Here is a 19,928-nt window from a genome sequence, read left to right on the forward strand (position 1 = left end):
ACATGGAGGATTTTCAAAACATAAATTTAAGGAAAAAGCACAGTATGGTCACCGGTTGGAGCCACAAAGCCAAAGAAAAAAAGAAAACGCTCCCTTGTTTGTCACCCTGAGATGAACAGCTACTTTCTGGGAGACTTATTATTGGACTGTAAATTCCCAGAATGCACAGCAGAGTGAAACACTGGCCAGCGGCCGGCAGTGAAAGGACTGGGCTTCATTTCCAGCCCACTCAGGGTCAGGGAAGGAAGACGGGCTCATTTCCTTACATCCTGAGGGTGGGTCACATGTTCATGTTCCCTGTGAGTGGGTTTATTTGTGTGTGGACACGTACAGTGTGTTTTTGTGTGTGTGAAGGTTTGTGCAGGTTCTGGCAGACGTCAGCTCAAGTGTAAATGGAAAGGAAAGGCCAATAATTAGGGCTTTTGTTGGTTCATTTCTTGTTTTTGATTTTATCAGTTAAAAAAACAAACATAATCACATCAGCATTTTCATATTTTACTCAGCCACATTCCTGTTGTTTTTTTACTAATGAGCATATTAACCTCTTGATATCAGACGTCTGCTCGTGATAAGAAACCCAGTTAACGGTTAACCAGCAGCAACACAGCGCCGGAGATAGACTCCACTCGTGAATCCAAACAAACCCAAACAAACGTCTCAGCCTTGTTTTGCTTGCAGAAAAAAAGGATGTAACGAAACACAGAAATGTCGGTGTGACACAACCCTGAAGAAATCACAACAGTCCTGGCCTTATTTTCCCTCTTGAACAAACACCAGCTGGAACCGACTGAAGACGCTCAAATCAAAACACCCAAGAAATCCCACTTTCTCCTCGGCAAACAGCGAAACACATGTTAGATTTCTACTGAGGAATTCCTCTCACTCCCTCGACATGCTGACAATCCAATCAACACCATGACAATCGGTGTCAAAAAAACAAGCTGCAAACTGGAGGCAAGGCTGACACAAAAGTGAAACTGACATGTTTTCAGGCAGCCTCACATCACACTGGAAGTCTGAGCTGTAAAATATAGAACAGTTTTTCCCAGCAACTCCTAATCCTCACCTTGTTAGCTGACACACACTGTGAAATGAGTGACCCTGGACAAGCCTGCTGGGTAAAGACTTTGCACAACAACAACCTCTCGCAAACTTATTGTTGGGCTGCTCGTGGATAAGAATAGCAGTGGAAGCGATGACCTGGTAATAACAGGGTCACACAGGGAAGTAGCCGAATGGAAACAGCAGCTGGGACAAATCTGAACTGAAGAGAAAGGTCCTGGCAACGAAAAGTGAAGTGTGTGGATTATCCTCAGTGACGGGAAGAGATGTGCTGCAGGGGAGAATCTCAAGTGCAATTCTTCCAGTGGTTGAAAAATGTAATTCACTCTGCACAGGGGTCTCAGAGGTGGTGGTGAGGCAGCAGAACCAGAGATATCATCCTTTTTAATACATTACATCTATATATACTTGTCTAAACCTGGTGCCTACATGACCCACAATGCAACCTGACCACTTGCAGTTTGCCTGCAGGCTCCAGCGTGTGAGAAATCATGTGCAGCTTCAGAGGTCTGGTAAATCTCACTCCTGTCTAATTCCTCAAACTAATATTATTTTCATTTTCTAAACATCCGCAGCTAAATCATATATTTCAAATCAGACACAGAACAGCTTCCTCTGGAGCACCAAACAGCTTCAGATGACATATTAAGTGTCTGAAGGAAACTCAGAAGAATCTTCATATAAACAATTTGAACACATAAACTAATAATTTTAAAGTTCTATACAACTAAATCACTATCGGTAATCACTTTGTTGATGATTTCAGGTTCAGAGAAAGAAAAGAGGAATGAAGGTGAAGACCTTTGTGCAGCGGCGCCCATCAGGTGCGTAACGGTCTCGGCGGGGGGGTCTGGGCGGGGCTGGGGGACGCTACAGGGCGGAGGGTCACTGCTCCTCCTCCTGCTCGCCGCGTGGATCTCAATGCTAGGTATGGAGACAGCGCGCGGCCCTTGGTCCTCCCGGTGAATCTGTGTCTGGGGTTCAAGGGGCGGGGGGGAGGATGGACTCGGGGTGTCTAAGCTACGGACTTCATCTGGACTGTTAGATCAGCCATTCACACACATTGGATTTGATCACATTGCAGCGTAATAAGCAACAAGCACATGAAGGTGAATGGCAAAGCGACAACGACACGATGAGGGAAACACACAAATGTGTTGATGGACAATTAGGTGCACGTGAGTGATAAAATTAGGGTTACAAGGGGGGAACACAAATATACACAACAAGAGGGAAGGAGGTGGAGAAGGAGGAAAAGGAAAACAATAAATGCAAATTAATAAAAAGGACTTGATGATGCACACATAAAATGATGGATGACTTTAACCAAGGGAAATGAGAGATCAGCAGCAAACAATGGGTGACACACACACACACACACACACACACACACACACACACACACACACACACACACACACATTCCCTGTTGCATATCCTCCTACTCACAACCCTAGACCACAGGAGGTAAAACCAAGTCCAAGTTCCTGCTGTCGTCCAACAATTATTCATCCAAAGCCTCACAACCTTAGCCCTTAAGACCCTAACACTCCCTTTCTCCTCTCACGCCCCCCCAACAATAACATCGCACACTGATCAAAAGCACATTAAGGAATCTACGGAGTCAGCAGAAATCTGAGAGGCACAACACATGAGATCCACTGAGGAGCAGATGCTTAAAATATAAATAAGATCCCAGAGCTGTCGCACATTTAGCCTTTTTGTCCATGAACCACGTTTTCACACTTGGGCTTCAATCGGAGTCAGAAACCAAAGGGAAGCTCACATCTGGCCTTGTTCAGCCCCCCCCCCCCCCCACCTGAGCTGCACTGGACAGAGAGAAATAACCAAAAGCTGAACAGTGCAATTTGACTAAGTGACAATTTGAGCCACACAATCATCTAAAATTATCCACTTCATCCACCAAAACATCACTCTGTCTAGATTTAATTCTAATATTTTAAACATTGAACTTGCAGAATGGAGACGACATCATCATAAAAGATGCAGATTTACAGGTGAGAAAATGTAAATAATGCCATAAATCCTTATTTGAAAGAAAGAAATCAATATCAGGCAAACACAAGTTCATGTTTGTAAAACTTGTGCTCTTCACTAAGCTCCTCAACTCTTCATCACCAGGGTCAAAACAGTTTTCTCACTCTGCACTGTGTCTAGGAAAAAATGCTGAATATGTGAGATCGAGCCACAATTTACGAAACACGTTGTTTAATTCCCAACTGATTAATCGAATAACTTCCCATTGTCATTTTAAAGTCTCTCCGATTAGTCGCACTCACCTGAGAGGTCTGTCTCCCCCTACAGGCGAAGTGGCGGTACTCCAGCTCTTGCGTGCTCCGTCCTCTTTGTCGTTCTTCTTCTTGCGCAGCGGCGTGGGAACGTATCCAGTCTGGTTGCTCTTGTTGGGAAGGTACTGGTTGAAGGGCATGGCGGTTCGCAGCTCGCTGACGGACGTCCGCCGCGCAGACATGTCGTCCTTGCGGATGTCCGGCGCCTTCCGGTGGGGGGGGCCGTCGGACTCTGAGTCGCTTCCACGGCCTGTTTCAGAGCAGGAGATGAAGGGATGAAGCAGATTATCAAGAGGTGTCATAGAGCCTTTACTATGAACATCACTGACAAATCATTAAAAATCTGATTTGTATTTAAGAGGCAGTGACAGTTAAATATAGTTTCTTTTCATTATGTAGATATGAGGTGAATAATACACTAATTCAATTTAAAAAGCGTTCTAATATCTGTAACCTCTGATAAAGGTCACTGACTGACAGCTTTTTCAATATATGTAAAAATTACTTTTAGAAAATGTTGAAAGGGAAATTCAACAAAAAACTTCCGTTCCCTGGATGTTATGAATATCAAGCTATGATTACTGGAATATAACTTAACTCTACCTTAACCTCTTACTTTAAAAGATATTTTGAGATTCACAAAATATTGAAACCATAACAAAAAACTATTATTTTTTTGCATTATTCTGCTGATGAAACAATAACAACCAACAGACAGGGGCAAAAACACAATGTCCTTGGTGTTTATGGCGAAGGATATGAAAACAACAGTGTCTCATGTGTGTTGTAATACTTTCTGAATGATAACAGCTTTTAAAAATGACTGTTATTCCCCTTTCAGCCTCCGAGAGGGAAACGAAGCGCAGAGGCTGCTGAGTCATGGTCAGACATAGAGAGGGAGCGAGGGAAAGCGGGAAAGAGGGAGGGAGAGAATAAATAGTAAAAGAAATACAGGGAGCAGGATAACTATTGATCGAGGACTCAGACTTCCCCTCAAAACCATCCGGTTATACAGGCCTACAAAACATTATAGGGCCGTTACTGTGTTATTATATGTGGTGCATTCCTGCGGCAGAACATAAATCAACTCTGCGCAGGTTGACGACCCTTTTTTTCAGAGACAAAACAAGCAACATGAATCATTACTGTATTCGTGCATCTCATGTCGACTAAATGCTAGCCTGCAGCTCGGAAGAATTCACTTAAGATGCCAGTGAGTCTGTGTGAATCAGATTCTCAAACACTTTAATGTCAGTGGAAACACCTGGATTCACAGACGTGCATCGCTCAAGGACCTTTCCTGCTCGGAGTCTTAAATTCCTCCGATGCTCTGATGTGATCCTGAGGGCGCCTCATCACATGTTTATAATTCCGGGGATCTACCCTAAGCTTACCAGTCATCTCCACTGTCATTACGGCCTCTTTCTGCTCATTCCGCTCAACACTCAATACGTTCAATCTGCAGAAAACGGATACCTGCTGCAGCCCTGCTTCACCCAAGGTCTCCCAGAAATTCCTCTGCCCAAGATGCTCAGCACATGTGCTACTGGAATCCCTCTCCCTGTGGATGCATGTGAGCTCCATCTATGACCTACCAATATATATGACTTAATTTATATATTCTCCCAGTATAAACCCACAATTTCAACCCATAAAAAGTCTTGAGTTGGTTTTGAGCAGATACACGTGGAGGAGGCGACCGCAGCTATCGGTGGAAATAAACGTCACATTTTGAACTTGTGAAAACCCTCTCGTTCTATGAATAGGCTTTTTGTTTTTTAATGTGGTCCACAGAGATTGACAGAACAAGGTCCAACAGAGGCCTTGAGTTATCCGCACTCCCCCGACAATGAATGGTTCAATTATGCCTCTTAACCCATCAGTTGGAAACATGAGTGACTCTGCCATCCGAGTCCATCTCTAAGGAGCAACACATGTCTTCACGGGGTCGAGCTCGTCTCTCGGCACATGTGGTAACACTGAAGCCGGAGCGTCTGTCCGGGGTCGGTGCTCATACTGTACCGGAGCTTCAAAAGAATCTTATTTACATCAATAACCGTCAAAATGCAGTCATGCTACACGGGGAAAGGAAAAGCATGAGTCCAGTTCAATGTGGTTTAAAGTGACTGAAAAGCGGGAACAGGAAAAACAAATGAAGATCGACAGAGATTCGCTGAAAATCTCAGAGAGCAATAAAGTGAAATAAATGATGACACTTTCAAGGACACAAAATACGATTCCAATTTTTTTCCGATGATGTAACACAGATGTGCTGAGCTTTTAGTGTGGCTTAAAGAAGCCTGGTTCTAAGTATGTGCTGAAAAACCCACTTATTCCCAACTATTATCTATACTGCTCATCATTTGAGGTGAACCCTAAAATGATGAGGAAGGGCTGTAGTAAAAAACATTATTCATGTCTTTGGCAGAAAAGTCTTAAGAGAATGAAGACTTACTGTTTGCATTCTGTGTTATTTCTTTTAATTTCTCAACTCCTTTTCTTTTTATTATGTGTTCTTATTTTGTGTAAAACTAAAACTATGAGAGATTTTTAATATATTTTATGAAATGAAATTGCATTCTCACGTATAGCCACCAGGAAAATAACTGGACTTAAGTGCAGGTCTGAAACAACTAGCGACAAATCATACATATTGGTAATCTGAAATCTGATAACTGTACAATATTTACCGCGAAACCCTTAAAATCATCTTGGTGCCATCATTCAGGTTTTTATTGAGGTTTCAGTGACCGTGGGTTTCTTCCGACACAACTTTAGTAAAAGAAGAGGATGGATTTAACTATATTAGAACCCGGAGTACAAAGTGCTTAATTTATCAAAACTGTCTCCATCTACAAACTTGGCCCAAACAAAAGAACGTCTCCAATATTGAATTTCGTTCAGAGATCGAGTAAAACTCATTTTTCCTGTTTCCTAATTGCTGTCAGGGTGAAGTCGGTTTGCAGGTCTGAATAGTGAAAGGTTTTTTTTGTCTGAAAGGCCGGGGCAGCGGAAACCTTCCCCGGGTTCAGCCTCTGTGCCTGTTAATAAATGGATACTCTTGTTCTGGGTGTTCTCCGAGTGGCCTGTGATTGGTTGATAACATCATTGTTGTCCCGTACTCACTTTTCTCACCTGTGCCTCCTGGGTCTGATCCCAACGCTGACAATATGAGAATAATGGCCAGGGCTTAGAAATATGATCAGACGGGAGAATCTCCATGAAACAGTTTGAACTGAATGAATGTTTTTGACCGAATAACTTCCGCTGAACCTGACCGAGTCACAAAGAGCTGTAGGCCACATCGGGTTTCTTTGCACTTCCCTCAAAACAGAAATGCAGTCGGGCAGGATGCTCAGCCTCTCTCTGTATTTAGTGAAATGTTCGTTACATTTCGTCACGAGTGCTGTAACCTTTAACAGGCCGTCAATAAAATGTAAAACGGTCACATGCGAATGCAGAGCAGCAATCAACAGCTTTCAGTGACGTGCAAACTGTATTTTAACTTCCTTTACGACTCCAACACCAAATAAAAACGTTTCTCTTAACCCAAACTTATAATATTGTGTAAAAACTGTTGCTTTGTAAAACTTCATCTGCCGATATGAGGTTGTCTAAACTTATTTTATGCAACCGCCTTAATAAAAACACTGAAAACTGAGGAGATACTGGATTGTCAAGGAAATATAGAGAATAAAATGTAGAAATCAAAGCAATACTAAATCTGTAGCAGGCAGTGGAATCACAAAGGATGTAAAGGGCTTTTATACTTTCATTTCTTTGTTTATTACTTCATATTTAAATCCTATCGAGGATTAACAAAGAGCCTCTGTTCTATCTTCTGTTTCGACAATGAGGATATAATAACATATGGAACTGTGTTCTTTGTTCTTAGGTTCCGTCATCGCTGACAGATGAGTCAAGTGTCAGATCAAAAAAACACTAAAAGCCTCCATTCATTCAACCGCACCTCTTTCTCCCCCCTGTTTCTCTGGATCAGGACTCTTCATCTCTCTCTCTCTCTCTCTCTCTCTCTCTCTCTCTATCAATCATCTCTTTCCGCACTTCAAGGGAGCCATCAAGCAGCCGTAACCCAGGACAACAGGCACAAACACTCAGCACAGAGGCACTGTTGTGTGGATGTCAATGGCAGGACAGGAAATCCTCAGTGACAGGTGTCACAACTTGCAATGAGAGACTGCACGCTTGGAGATTCATAGTGGCTGTGGCATCCATTCACTCACATACATGTTACAGATAAACAGATAAACAGATAAACACACAAAGACGCAGAGATGACTGTAGTTAAAAAGAGATTTGGTTTCTCAGAGTTCAAACTACAGCTGGAAGTCTTGACGAGTTTTTATCTCTGTCACAGGACACAGATTTGCCATGTGAATAATAAATTATTACACGAGAAAGCAATGTTTCATCTGAAGGAAAACAAACGGACACATGGTTGTAATTCAAATCATTTCACATCCAACAAATTGCATCATTTGAGTCAGAATTGGTAGTTACCAGAAGGTAAAAAACACAAATCTAATGTCTTGAGCCTGACGCCTCCCGACAGAGTCATAGGACGTAATCTTGGTGGAGCCTTGTGTGAATATTACATAACTGAAATGTGTTGAAAGAGAAGCAGAAACAGATGTGACAGACGTTGTTATTGTAACTCAGCTTTTTGACACTGTAGATTGACAACAGATAGAAGGAGCTGATTACATAATCAAGGTCAAAGGTCACACAGGATCCCTGATATGAAGAATTTTAACCTGCAGATACAGACACTTATATCCTTAACAGTTCCAAGAAGCTTCACCTCAGCAGCACCACAGGCACAAACTACCTCATTCAGTGCATGATTCTATAACCTTCACTGAATTTGAGCCAAATTAAATCAGCACAGCCTGCTCTGAATTTCTTCCCTTTAGCTGTTACATTAAATAAAATCAAACAATGGCCGTACATTGACTTCAAAATATCACTGAGACCTTTCACGTTTCTCTTTTGAAAAAGCCTTTGACTAACTCTGGGAGTTGTCCTGTGAAAACACCCGGGGGGGGGAGAGAACTACAGGCTTTACTACAGTAGCTCTACGAGGACAATGCAGCCCATTTATCTATACACTGTATCGGTGCACCACAATCCAGCCGAACAAAACAGCCTGTACCGAATTACTTCCCTTCCTCGAGATAAATGCCTGTGACTAACACGACAAAGGCTATTCAACCGATCTAACCTGCAACCTTTAGCAGTCTTTTCTACTGCATCACACATTCCCAGTGAGGTGTCTCCTACCATCGCTGCTGCCGCGGGCAACCAGGACGTCTGGCGACGGGGTTTGACGTGAGCGTGAGCCGAAGGAGTCCAGGCTGTCGAACGAGTCCTCGCGGCCGTGGCGTGGGGGGGAGAGAGAGTCGCTGCGCTCGGAGTCCCAGCAGTCGATGTAGCCACTGTCACGGATGCTGCGTTTCGGGCTCTCTGCCTCCTCCGCCTCCTGGACACACAAACACACACACACACACACAGACACACACACACACACATCCACGTTATATAGAGTACACAGGTGTGTAAACTTCACACATACAAAAGGAAAGAACATTATCATAATCCTTTAATTAACCAAAAGTCTGTAAACTTGTGTTGTACGTCCACCTCAAACACGTCACACTAACTCTCCAGCGTTCCCACATCCATTTATCAATCATCCTCTGCATCTTCCCCATCTTCTCTTCTGACTACACCCCCCTTCATCACTCTCTCTTCACCTCGCTGACCCCTCCCTTTGTCTGTCTACACTTGGAACATGTCTGTGCAGCTAATGGGAGGTGGGGAGAGGCCTTTCCTGTCTACAAAACCACTTCCTGTTCCTGACCCCGGGACCATCTGTTATGCAACTCCCAGACCCCCCCCCGACAAAGTATTTATTATGCTTTCAAGAAGGCTTTACTACTACATCATTTCTGTGTGATTTATGTCTTTGGTGAAGTCATGACATCACAGACTGAAGGTGTAGTAAGATTTGTGGATGGGTGCAAACATATCCTTTCAAATCCAAGGTTCAATTCTGAGATCAGATTTCTACAACAGTTTAAGTTCTTATCATTTGTTTATTTCATCACTGTCAGAATTTTAATCCAAAGTTTTAACCAAGATGTTACATTTCAGGTTCTGTAAAGGTCCAGCTGAGGAATCACCTGCTTCTTCCTTTTCCACCACCCCAGCGTCCAGTTTCCAGTTAATAAGCCCTAGAAGTGAACTGACCGGTTCAATCTTAAATGCGAGCACCTGATGTGCTTTGCTAAGATTTTCCAAATCCAATTCCATTGTTATTTTTTCCTTTTTTTTCATGGAGACGTGGCTTTGTTTTGTTTCGGCTGCACATCTGGGGAAGTGGTTGTGCTGAGTTGGCAGTAATTCCCTCGGTTTTACAGACCAGCACAGGGACGTCACTTTGTGGAATAAATTGCACGAGGGTGACATCACGGCGAGAGACTTGCTGTCAGTGTGTCTGTGGGTATATTGGGCCTTATTTATCTTTCATTTGTTTTTTTATAACCAGATGTGACTCGACAAACCTTTCGCATCTGTGACAGCAGGCCGTCAAACTCTTTCAGGTCCAGCGTGGGCCCGTTGTAGGAGGTACAGCCGTTGGCAGCACGACCCAACCAGTAGATGGTGATTAAAACCTAAGGCACAGAAACAAATTATACTGTCAGACTGACTCAGACATTATGATAACATGAGACATGCCTATACAATGGTATTTTGAATAAAATGTTACAGCCCGGATGCACAAACACATCACTGCACACATATTGAGCATGTTTAGGTGTAAAAGTTCATATTCGAACTATAACGACCTGTTGGAATTTAATTTGAAAAGTCAGAAACACTCCAGACTGTCTGAACTCTGAAGTAGTCTTCCTTGAGATCCAGCAGAGGGCGCTCACTCTCAGCTTGACCTATTGCATGCCCTCTTGACCCCATCAATAAAGTAAGACAGTAAATTTATGATGTATAGAAAGGAACATGGAGGAAGCTAGCAAGGCCCTCCACACAAAAAGCATCCGAGAACCGGCTGTGTGGTCGTGTTTTGGGTTCTACGCCGAAGACAATAAAAGTAACGGACAAGGTTAACACAAGCAATCTTCTTTCTCTTTACATAAAAGGAAGATAAAAGTGCTTCAGGCAAAACCCTACAACAATCCTCGACTCTGTTCTGTTCATTTTCTCCTTCTACAAACCCACACAAGCTGGTTTCCTGGCCATTACAATCCAGCCTCTTTCAAAGAAGTTGCATGTTAGTTCGAGGCGTCCTGCACAAACATGACAAGACTGAGTCATTGTTCTGACCCTGAGAACAGGCGCAGGCACTTTCACCAACATTTATCAAACCTTCAGGCACCAAAGTGATTTATATTCGCCTGTAGACCCACTTAGCCCAGAGTGCATGAATGACCAGGTCAGTTTCATCTCCTTCCAACACAATAACCCAGTGGAATCAGTAGCTGTGTCTTACTTGTGCCTTGAAATGGTTGCGACTGTGATGGAAGAAACCAAAGTGTGGAATTAGCCAAATGGCCGAAATGCAGAATGTACAGATTGGCTGTGTCCACTGGGAGAGCTGCACCTGTAGCACTGTTGGCAAAGTGATGTCAGCCATATTGACTGTGTCCATGTCAACCAGCACTCCACTGGGATTGCTTTGATTAGAAAGCTCAGCGTGGTTTAATGTGTCCATGTCAGTCGTCAGTGTAAACACCGTCTGTCGTTCAAACACGCCGGTCAGCTGATCAGAAGACACACAGAGACATTGGACTAACAGAGGGTCAGCCTCTACATCTGGGAGAGATTTCAGTGTCTTGCTCAAGGACACGTCCACATCACCGCTGGAATCAAACCAGAACTCTATTAAAACAGATCAAAACTGCTGGTTTCTCCTTCATCTTCATATAAAATATCTGCACATCTTGCTTCCACACGAAATGCCACTAATAAAAAAGGAGCTGTGCTGAAGCAGTGCTGCACTTGCTGTGGTTGTGGGTCATCATCTCCACACCGGAGGACGCAGAGCAGCAGATTGTTTCCCTGTCACCAGCACAATGAACACATCCGTGCCAGCTCCCAGTGGAAGTGGGTCAGCACCAACTGTGTTTCAGTCCTTTACTACTCTGCTTTAAACGCATCCATATTGATCTGCGCTGCACAAACACAGCAGGGGGGGGGGAAACATGCACGATTGCACTCACATGATTCAGACATGCAACATTAAACCTACTGCAAACAACAGCAACTTGGACTGAGCCTCAGTGGATGAAAGAAAACACATCCGGGGGGTTTCTGACTGACTGAAATATAAGTGACAGGCCCGACAGTAACGTGATGCACAGAGTCACACATGCTTTGCCACTTGAGAATCAGCAGCTGACCTTCTCTGGCAGATGTGGTAAGACCTGTCAAAGAGGTTCCACTGAAAACAACAGTCATCTCTTTGTTTTATGTGCAAACACACATGATCACAAGGGATGCAGAGGCATGAATCAACAAAAAACACACATCTACAGTGTAAACACACACACACATACACACACCTGCCACAACCCACAGACCAGTACTTCCCCATATTAGGTACAAAGTCCCAATATCCATTATTAAAATGCACAAATGCACAATCCTTCCTGTTCCCACCTGCAACAGCTAAACTGTCATCTCATGACTCCAGCAGAATTCCATCCATTCATGCGATTCCCTCTTTGTCCCATCTGTTTGCTAAACAACACCTTTTTTTTTTTTTTTTGGTTTACCACATCAGCAAATCCCACTTGGTGCAGTTCCTTCACCTCTGAATATGTGACGTGCAGCAGAGACGGCTGCTATCAAATCCTAGTCTTGAGTCTGCAGCGTAGATCCACGGTGGAGCAGCGACTCGGAGCAGCGGCGGCTGATGGAGGGTTACAGGCCGTTTGTTTTGCTACTGCTTGTAAATTCTGGCTGAGCTGTGGCTGAGAGCGCCTGTGTGTTGTCAGCTGGACGAGCTAGCAGCCGCTGCCAGCTCTGCAGCTCCACACAATAACTTGAACCGTGCACGGCAGCATCACAGAGAGAGAGAGAGAGCGAGAGAGAGAGAGAGAGAGAGAGAGAGAGAGAGAGAGAGAGAGCGAGAGAGAGAGAGAGAGAGGGCACGCTTTGACTGCAGAGTGGGCAGGGCTACTGTTATGTGTTGGACTTCTTAAAGCAGCATTATTAGGAGCAGAGGACGAGGAGAGGGATGATGAAGAACAGTTGAGTGGAGAAGATATGAAATGAGTAGGGATTGGGGATAAAATATTTATAATAAAACAAAAAGGGGCAAAAAAACCATCTGAGGCACAAATAAAGGGACTAAGGGCAGATAAGTTACAATTAGCTACTATCTGTTTAATTGATATGATTAGTAAAGTTATGTGTGTAATCTATAGACAAAGAGAGAAGATATGAAGGAACACATTAAAACTGGGAGGGCAGAATAAGTCAAACTGGAAAGACCAGCACTGATATCAAAACCATAGACTGTGGTCATAACCCTCTTCTCCTCCATGTTTGCAGATGGGACATGGACCAAACTAAAAAAGAAATGACATAAAATGTTCTTCATCTATGTATAGTGGGAGAAAAATGTGTAATCCATCTTAATAAAGTCTATTTCAAAAGCTGGTAAAGTGAAATGTGTGAGACGGGGTCGATAAAGGAGATGAGGTCTGCATAGATGAAGCTAGAACAGACGAGACAGAGTGAATGGAATTCCACGTGAAGTATTTAACAACACAGAGCTGCTGTGGGATGAACAGAAGTGGTGGAGCTGGAACAGGCAGCTGCAATAAAGGATGACAACCGCAGCACAGGCAGAAACACAGGGCTGTAAAAACAGTTTCCTTCCAAACGTACACTTAGAACACACAAGCACATTATATCCCACTGTAATCCAGAAGAGTCACTTACATTCTTCAGCTTTCGGCTGCAGTCACTTCCCCTGGAGAAGGAGACAGAGACACTGAGTTACATAACGATAGCAGCAGACACCTAAGATGTCTGAACTCCCACATATCCATGCAAAACAGCAGCAAAAAGAAAACTGATTAGAACTATGTGGGAATCTGTGGTGAGTTCAGCCCACGCAGGGAGAACTCACAGCCTTGGTAACTCAGGGATTCAGTGACAACATACAGGAGAAGAATATTCCTCTAGTTTCTCTGCTTGAAAAAGCATTAGATCTTCTCTCTTACACCAATATTCTAAATTTTTGTTTCGACAGACGCTTTGACTACTGAGTGGTGTCAGGGAGGTGCAGAGCACAAACACCACAGCCCACTTAGCGCCACACGTGCTGCCAAAGTGAAAAGATGTGGATCGTGCGGCTTGAAGCTATAAATGGGAAGTGAAGCAGTTAAACTGACCCCAACACACATGGTGGTGTGGCAAGGCAAACTTGCTTTTTATGAGAATAGATGAAAATACACAGACACGCATAAAGAGATATGACGACATTAGTTGGAAGAATGACACATAAGAGAAGCAGACTTGTCATAGTAAAATATATACCACAGTGTGTTTGAAAAATGCACAAACAACACAACCCTAAGGCGCAAAGTTTAAAATTGTATTTTAAGTGAGAGGCAACAAGAAGCTGCCAAACCTTTCTGGACAAGTCTGTGCACCCGAGTGAAGAAATGTGGTCATTCTTGTGCCTGAGTCTGGATTATGACCAAGAAAACCAATCATACCAAAACCAGAAAGAGTAAAACTTTATTTACAGATATAAAGTTCACTTCAGGAGCAGGTATTAACAAACAAAACACATTATAGAAGTAAATTGAGGCTGCTCCAATTATTTGAGTTGAATCATAGAATAGCTGTCAAACATAAACAATGGCATCATCACTGAAATATTCTAATATATCTTCTTGTATATGAATGTCCCTTCTGAGAAATAGCAAAAATATTCATTTCTCTTTAACTGACTTTAAATTGTTGAATTACCTGTTAATGTTTATAAATGTTAACATCTGGGGAGTTTCCAGAGCCCAAGGGTCACAAATCCCAGCTCACTCAACGTGCAGGTAAAACCTAAATTGCAGTTGTATGAGTTTTCCATTACAGCAGTGAGCAGAGGAAGAAAGGAATGTAAGAAGAGGAGGTGAGGAGCAGGGTGACAGCAGCTGGAGGGAATGTAGTGTCAGTCCTCTCCTTCCTCCTCCTCCTCTTCCTCCTCCTCCTCATCCTCTCTTTGTCAGCCGACTGAATAAACATTTCGACAGGTAGACAGCTTGTCTCTGCTGTTACCTAGCAGAGGTAAACCTGAGGGACACATTCCACCAGATATGAGATCACACTCAGGGGCCAGAGGAACATCAGTCAGATTCTACTGTTGTCTTTTCTGAGACTTTAAATAACTTCATGGTTACCGACGCTGACAGAAACAAACAGTCAAAAGGTATGCAATCTAAAAATGACCATTCCAATCATATTTGGATGTAACCTACAATAGTAATAGGTATTGCTTTGACTCTATTCTTATTTAAAAACCATATCTATATACGTAACATTTACTTTAAAGATGTGCAATAAGTGTAATGACACATCAAAGCTTTCAGATTTCATGAGACTATTAACACTGAACTTCAGACTTTTGGTTTTATCCTCATTTATCATTTGTATTCTACCAAATGTCCCTTTTGACTTTTTCCCGTGTTCTCTTTTAATTCAATGCTTGCAGTAAAGTTCTATCATTAAAGGATAATTTGAATCTAAATGATAAGAATGAAGGTCTGTATTTATGTATTTTTGTATCACTCTATGATGGAGCAGACAAATAGCAACTTACTACTAATCAATATTAAATAAATCCTGAAGACGTGTTTGTTCTCGTGGACCGTTTCCATCACACGTATTTCAAAACCAGCTGTGAGGGAAATCCATTTTTAACAATTCAACTGAAAAATCTCCTCCACTTTCCTCCACCTTCCACTTCTGTCCATCAACGAGCAGAGGAACAGGATATATATTTCAGGCCTGAGCTCATAGTGTTCCACAACCTGTCTCGTCTTTACGCCTCCCTGTCCCAAGCTGTCTCCCAGAGGAGCAAACACCTGTCCGGTGCGACACAGGGAAAGTGCTGCAGGGAAAGAGCATCCTGTACGACAGATGTTACACAACAACTGGAAATAGAAGCGGTTCCACTTAAACAATGACAGTGAGATTTCCTCTCGGGTCTGTGATTGCTTATTCCTGACATTTTGAAGAGTGAAACCTTTTTCACCAAGTGTGGAAACCACTGCAGCACTTTGATCTTTACATGCTTCAGTAATGAGTATTTTAAAATAACACAGATGAAGTCTGTCACTTTTGATTTAAAATCTGTTCTACATGTTTATTGGTTGAAGGGGAAAAACTACATATATTTGATTAGTGGTGAATTGTCATTATAACCATTATTTATGCAGACAAATGGGGATAAAAATAATTCCTTGTACCTTGTAAGAAATGAATACGTTTACCTCAAAAGAGTGGGGATGTAAATCCTAGATGAAAGCTTATGTTGAGTTCCTTTATTTCTTAATTAAAACGAAAAACACACAATCTGGATTTGTTGAACTTTTTTGATCAATTGGGGAGAAATTATTGCTTTCAAAAGTTAAACATCATAATTTCCTTATTTACAGTGTCAAGATGAACAAGGCATGGACTATTACCTTTACTGTAAACTTGCACACATGCTCAGAATAAAAATAAATATAAACACTGTAAAGTACACAATCACACACACACACACAGCCTCTCAATCACGTCTTTGTCCAAACAGAGTCGATGGAGCAGCTCCTCTTGAGAGCAGCTAACATTAGTCCTCTCTCCACCCTCCATCTCAAGCAGCACCTTTCTAAACCCTCCAGTGAATAACGCCTCGTTCATGCACATGGACGCCACATTCACATTAAAATATACAGTATATATTGCACGTGGCTTTGTTACCAAGCAACAAAGTGAGAGCTGTGGTCTTGTGGGGGATTTAAAGCTTCTTGTTGTGTTTGGACAGAGACTGGTTGTGTAGAACAGATATGCCGTTGTTGCTCTGCTGACACACACTTGTACAAACTTCCATTTACTCCCATTGAGTTGTTTGTGTTTGCCCTGAACTGGTTTATTGTCTGATGCAGAGAATGACCGACAGCGTGACTGACAGATGTGACACACAAAGAGACACACAACCAGTGTCACGGACAAGCCTATTAACACACAACTGAAGTGATCATCATCATTATGAGAACTCAGTCACAACCACTTAATAACAACACAACTCTTCCTTTATTCTTAACATTCATGAAATATACTCAAAAGCTCAGGATGGTTTTGGAGCTTCCTTGGTTAAGAGTGAACTTTAAACACAAAGTTAAAGCAGCAGTCATTAAAGAGCACAATTGTTTTTATATTTAATCATCTCCATCTCCATGACAACAGGGCAGAATCCATCTGCTGATAAAGATCATATGATAAAGTTGAAATGTTCTGAATAAAAGAGCCTGAGGAAAGATTGTTATTAGGATAAAATGTATTATTTATACCAAATAAAAATCACGCCTGCATTGGTATACTGATGTCAAATAAATTGTTATAACTTTCGTCCTATAAAGTTTGTATTTTCTTTGCAATCTGGATCAAGAGAGAGCACTACTTTAAATCTAAAAGGCTGAAACACAGATTCACACAGAGTCATTGAGCCGGGAGGTGACAGTGAAGTCTTACTTGGCGATGGGGCGTGTGGACGTGTCCTGCAGGTCTCCAGGGTCAAACAGCTGGGAGCCTTTCAGTCCCAGCTCCTCACAGCCTCGGAGGAACACACTGAGGTTGTCCTGCACCAAACACACACATTTCATACGGGTTAATACACTGTTTGCAGACACACAAGACAAAGCAAGGTCAGGATAATTCACTGCACAGGGTCGCGACTGAGATGTCTTTCTCTATGATTCACGTTCAATCAGAACAATATTGTAGAAAACATATAAGTGTCATTTGTTTTGGGGTTAATTTACACTAGAAAAGTTGAGTCTGGCTTCACACGGTCGCGTCAAACATAAGCACACACATGTAAACACAGGTGAAGAATTACCTCTCTTACTCTAAACCTAACTTACACCCGACTCTGACCTTTAACTTACACCGAGTCTCAACCCTCGTCTGACCCTTCTGAAAACCTTTGAACTGTCCAAACAGTTGTGATGGTGCAACAAATGTCCTCACAGTTAAAGTCAACAGTTTAAAGAGAGAAGAACAACAACGGATCCACAGATATTTAGATAAAAGTTCAAGTTTCTCTTCGTTTACTGCACAGTTAGTGTCTTCCTATCGCAAACACAACTTCTAAATTAGGTGCTTTCAACATTTCTCTCTCAGACAAACACACACAAGGACATTTGCCAGAAATGTAGAAAAAACAACAACAAGTCATGAATCGAGTGTGTGTGTGTGTGTGTGTAATTCATGTCCCTGGTCCGAGGAGGTTACGCTCAAACAAACATGCATCACAGCACAACATGAAAATCAGGATACCTGCTCGACAGAAACGTGACACCGCCAGGTTCTGTGTCCGGTTAACGTGCACCCCCCCCCCCCCTCTCAGATTCAACACAACTTTCACTCTTCACTCTGTGTTCCCCTCCAGCGTCGTCCCGCTTCTCGTTTATCTCCCCTTGTTCACCTGCTCTTCCTCGATCTGTCCTCTTCTTCCTCTCCGTCCCTGCTCCTCAGTCTCTCTCCATCTCCTCCGTCCTCACCCTCACATCCCGGCTCTCTCACAAAACTCTTTGTTGGGTGCAACCTGAGCTCAGCTCTCCTCTCTCGTTCCCAGGTTCTCTCTCTCTCTTTTTATCTCTCTCTCTCTCTCTCTCTCTTTGTGTACGTCTCTCTATCTTTCTGAGGGCCACAGCCAATTGCTTTTCCCTTTCCCCCCCCCCCCACTTCTCCTCCTCTCTGGGTGTCACCGTTTCCTCTCCACCCTGATTGTCCCAGGCACACTGTATCTCTCTCACACACCAAAACACAAATACAATGTGCAATAGACACAGCATGCACATTTACACAAAATGCTGTTATACATCGTTCCAAGTGCAGAGAGACATAGGACTAAGATACAAATTTTACATGTACACACTAGGTGGTGAGAGAATACATAACTACAAACACACTCTCTGAATCACGTTTTTTCTCACGATCCTGCAAAACACCACCTCTGAACCCACCCTGCAGCTTCCTGTGTTTTGGGGAAAGCTACTTTTCTGCTCTCCTGATGACACACACACACTAACACAGACACACACACACACACACACACACACACACACACACACACACACACACACACACACACACACACACACACACACACACACACACACACACACACACACACACACACACACAGAAGGGATTGTTTAATCTTATTACTATTATTACTTATTACAATTTACTGTCCCTGCAATCTGACTTCAGTCTGTTTCACTGTAATAAACCGATAAATAAATTATATGTTAGTATAATTTAATTCTGAAATATTAAAGCACTGTCAAACAAGAGCTCTGAAACCAAGCAACACTGGTGATCAATATTCATATAATAATCAATCAATCAATAATCTGCTGTATAATGAGCCATCAATAAAACCATGCTTGTAAGAGAGCAACTCCAACTTTAACCTCAGCAGCTAAACAATCCTGTCCCACATTTCTCCTCACCCTCCATCAACTGGTATTTATAACTGTCTGGAACAATTTTCACCAAAACCAATAAGACCAACAACAAATAGTTTAAACTGACTCATTTAGTAGCAACTTGCAAACAGGAGAATTCAACGGGAGCATTGGGAGCGAGTGAGTGTGTGTGTGTGTGTCTAAGGAAATTAACTTTGTGGTGAAATCGCAGGTCACTGCCACAGGAAACTGGGCGTCTACTGCAGAGACGTGAGTGACAGCTGAATGTGTTCGTAGACATGGGAGGTGGAGAAGTGGAGTCTGTGCATTCACATAGGGTAAAAAAAAAGGAAAGACGTAATAATAAATAAGGGCAAAAGGCATAATGCGGACTGTGGAAAAATAAACACTGTGGTAAGATTAACGAGGGTCATCAAAATAATATTTACAATCAAGTCTGAGCAGAATTAAAGCCAGAGCATTTACTACGACTGTGTGAAAAATCGAAAATAAAAGTAAGCATGTGCCCCTAACAACAATCAATATCTGTCTACACCCAGGATCAGACAGGTTTCTCAGGGAAGAGTTGTCGTGTTCACACCCGGGGTCGGGACTCGGGACAGACTCCAGATGAAAGCTGGTCAGGGCGAGAAATCAAGACACTTGGACGATAAGATATCTTCCTTATTCTTTTTGTCCCTTGCCAAGGATAAAACAAAAAACTAAGACAAAGGAAACATGAAGGCAAGGACCCAACCCGATAAAAATAGAATAAAAGGTTGTGCGGCAATTCCTTTTAGATGGTTTATCTTTAACTGTAACTCAATAT

At 42.6% G+C, this 19,928-nt stretch overlaps 1 protein-coding gene across 1 annotated transcript in view; it reads right to left on the reverse strand.

The window, feature by feature from the left end:
- LOC133012032 (LIM and calponin homology domains-containing protein 1-like) overlaps nt 1–17,263 on the reverse strand; it is a 37,155-nt gene extending 19,892 nt beyond the window's left edge. The window contains exons 1-6 of the mRNA XM_061079997.1: nt 17,157–17,263; nt 13,359–13,389; nt 9,956–10,066; nt 8,673–8,871; nt 3,363–3,621; nt 1,864–2,100 (exon numbers count right to left, since the gene is read on the reverse strand). Coding sequence (XP_060935980.1) covers nt 1,864–2,100; nt 3,363–3,621; nt 8,673–8,871; nt 9,956–9,964 — 704 coding nt within the window. The 5' untranslated portion in view covers nt 9,965–10,066; nt 13,359–13,389; nt 17,157–17,263. The remainder of the gene's footprint in view (nt 1–1,863; nt 2,101–3,362; nt 3,622–8,672; nt 8,872–9,955; nt 10,067–13,358; nt 13,390–17,156) is intronic.
- Nucleotides 17,264–19,928: the final 2,665 nt, after the last annotated feature.

This window comes from Limanda limanda, chromosome 10, assembly GCF_963576545.1.
Source record: "Limanda limanda chromosome 10, fLimLim1.1, whole genome shotgun sequence".
In the NCBI taxonomy this organism is placed as follows: Eukaryota; Metazoa; Chordata; class Actinopteri; order Pleuronectiformes; family Pleuronectidae; genus Limanda; species Limanda limanda.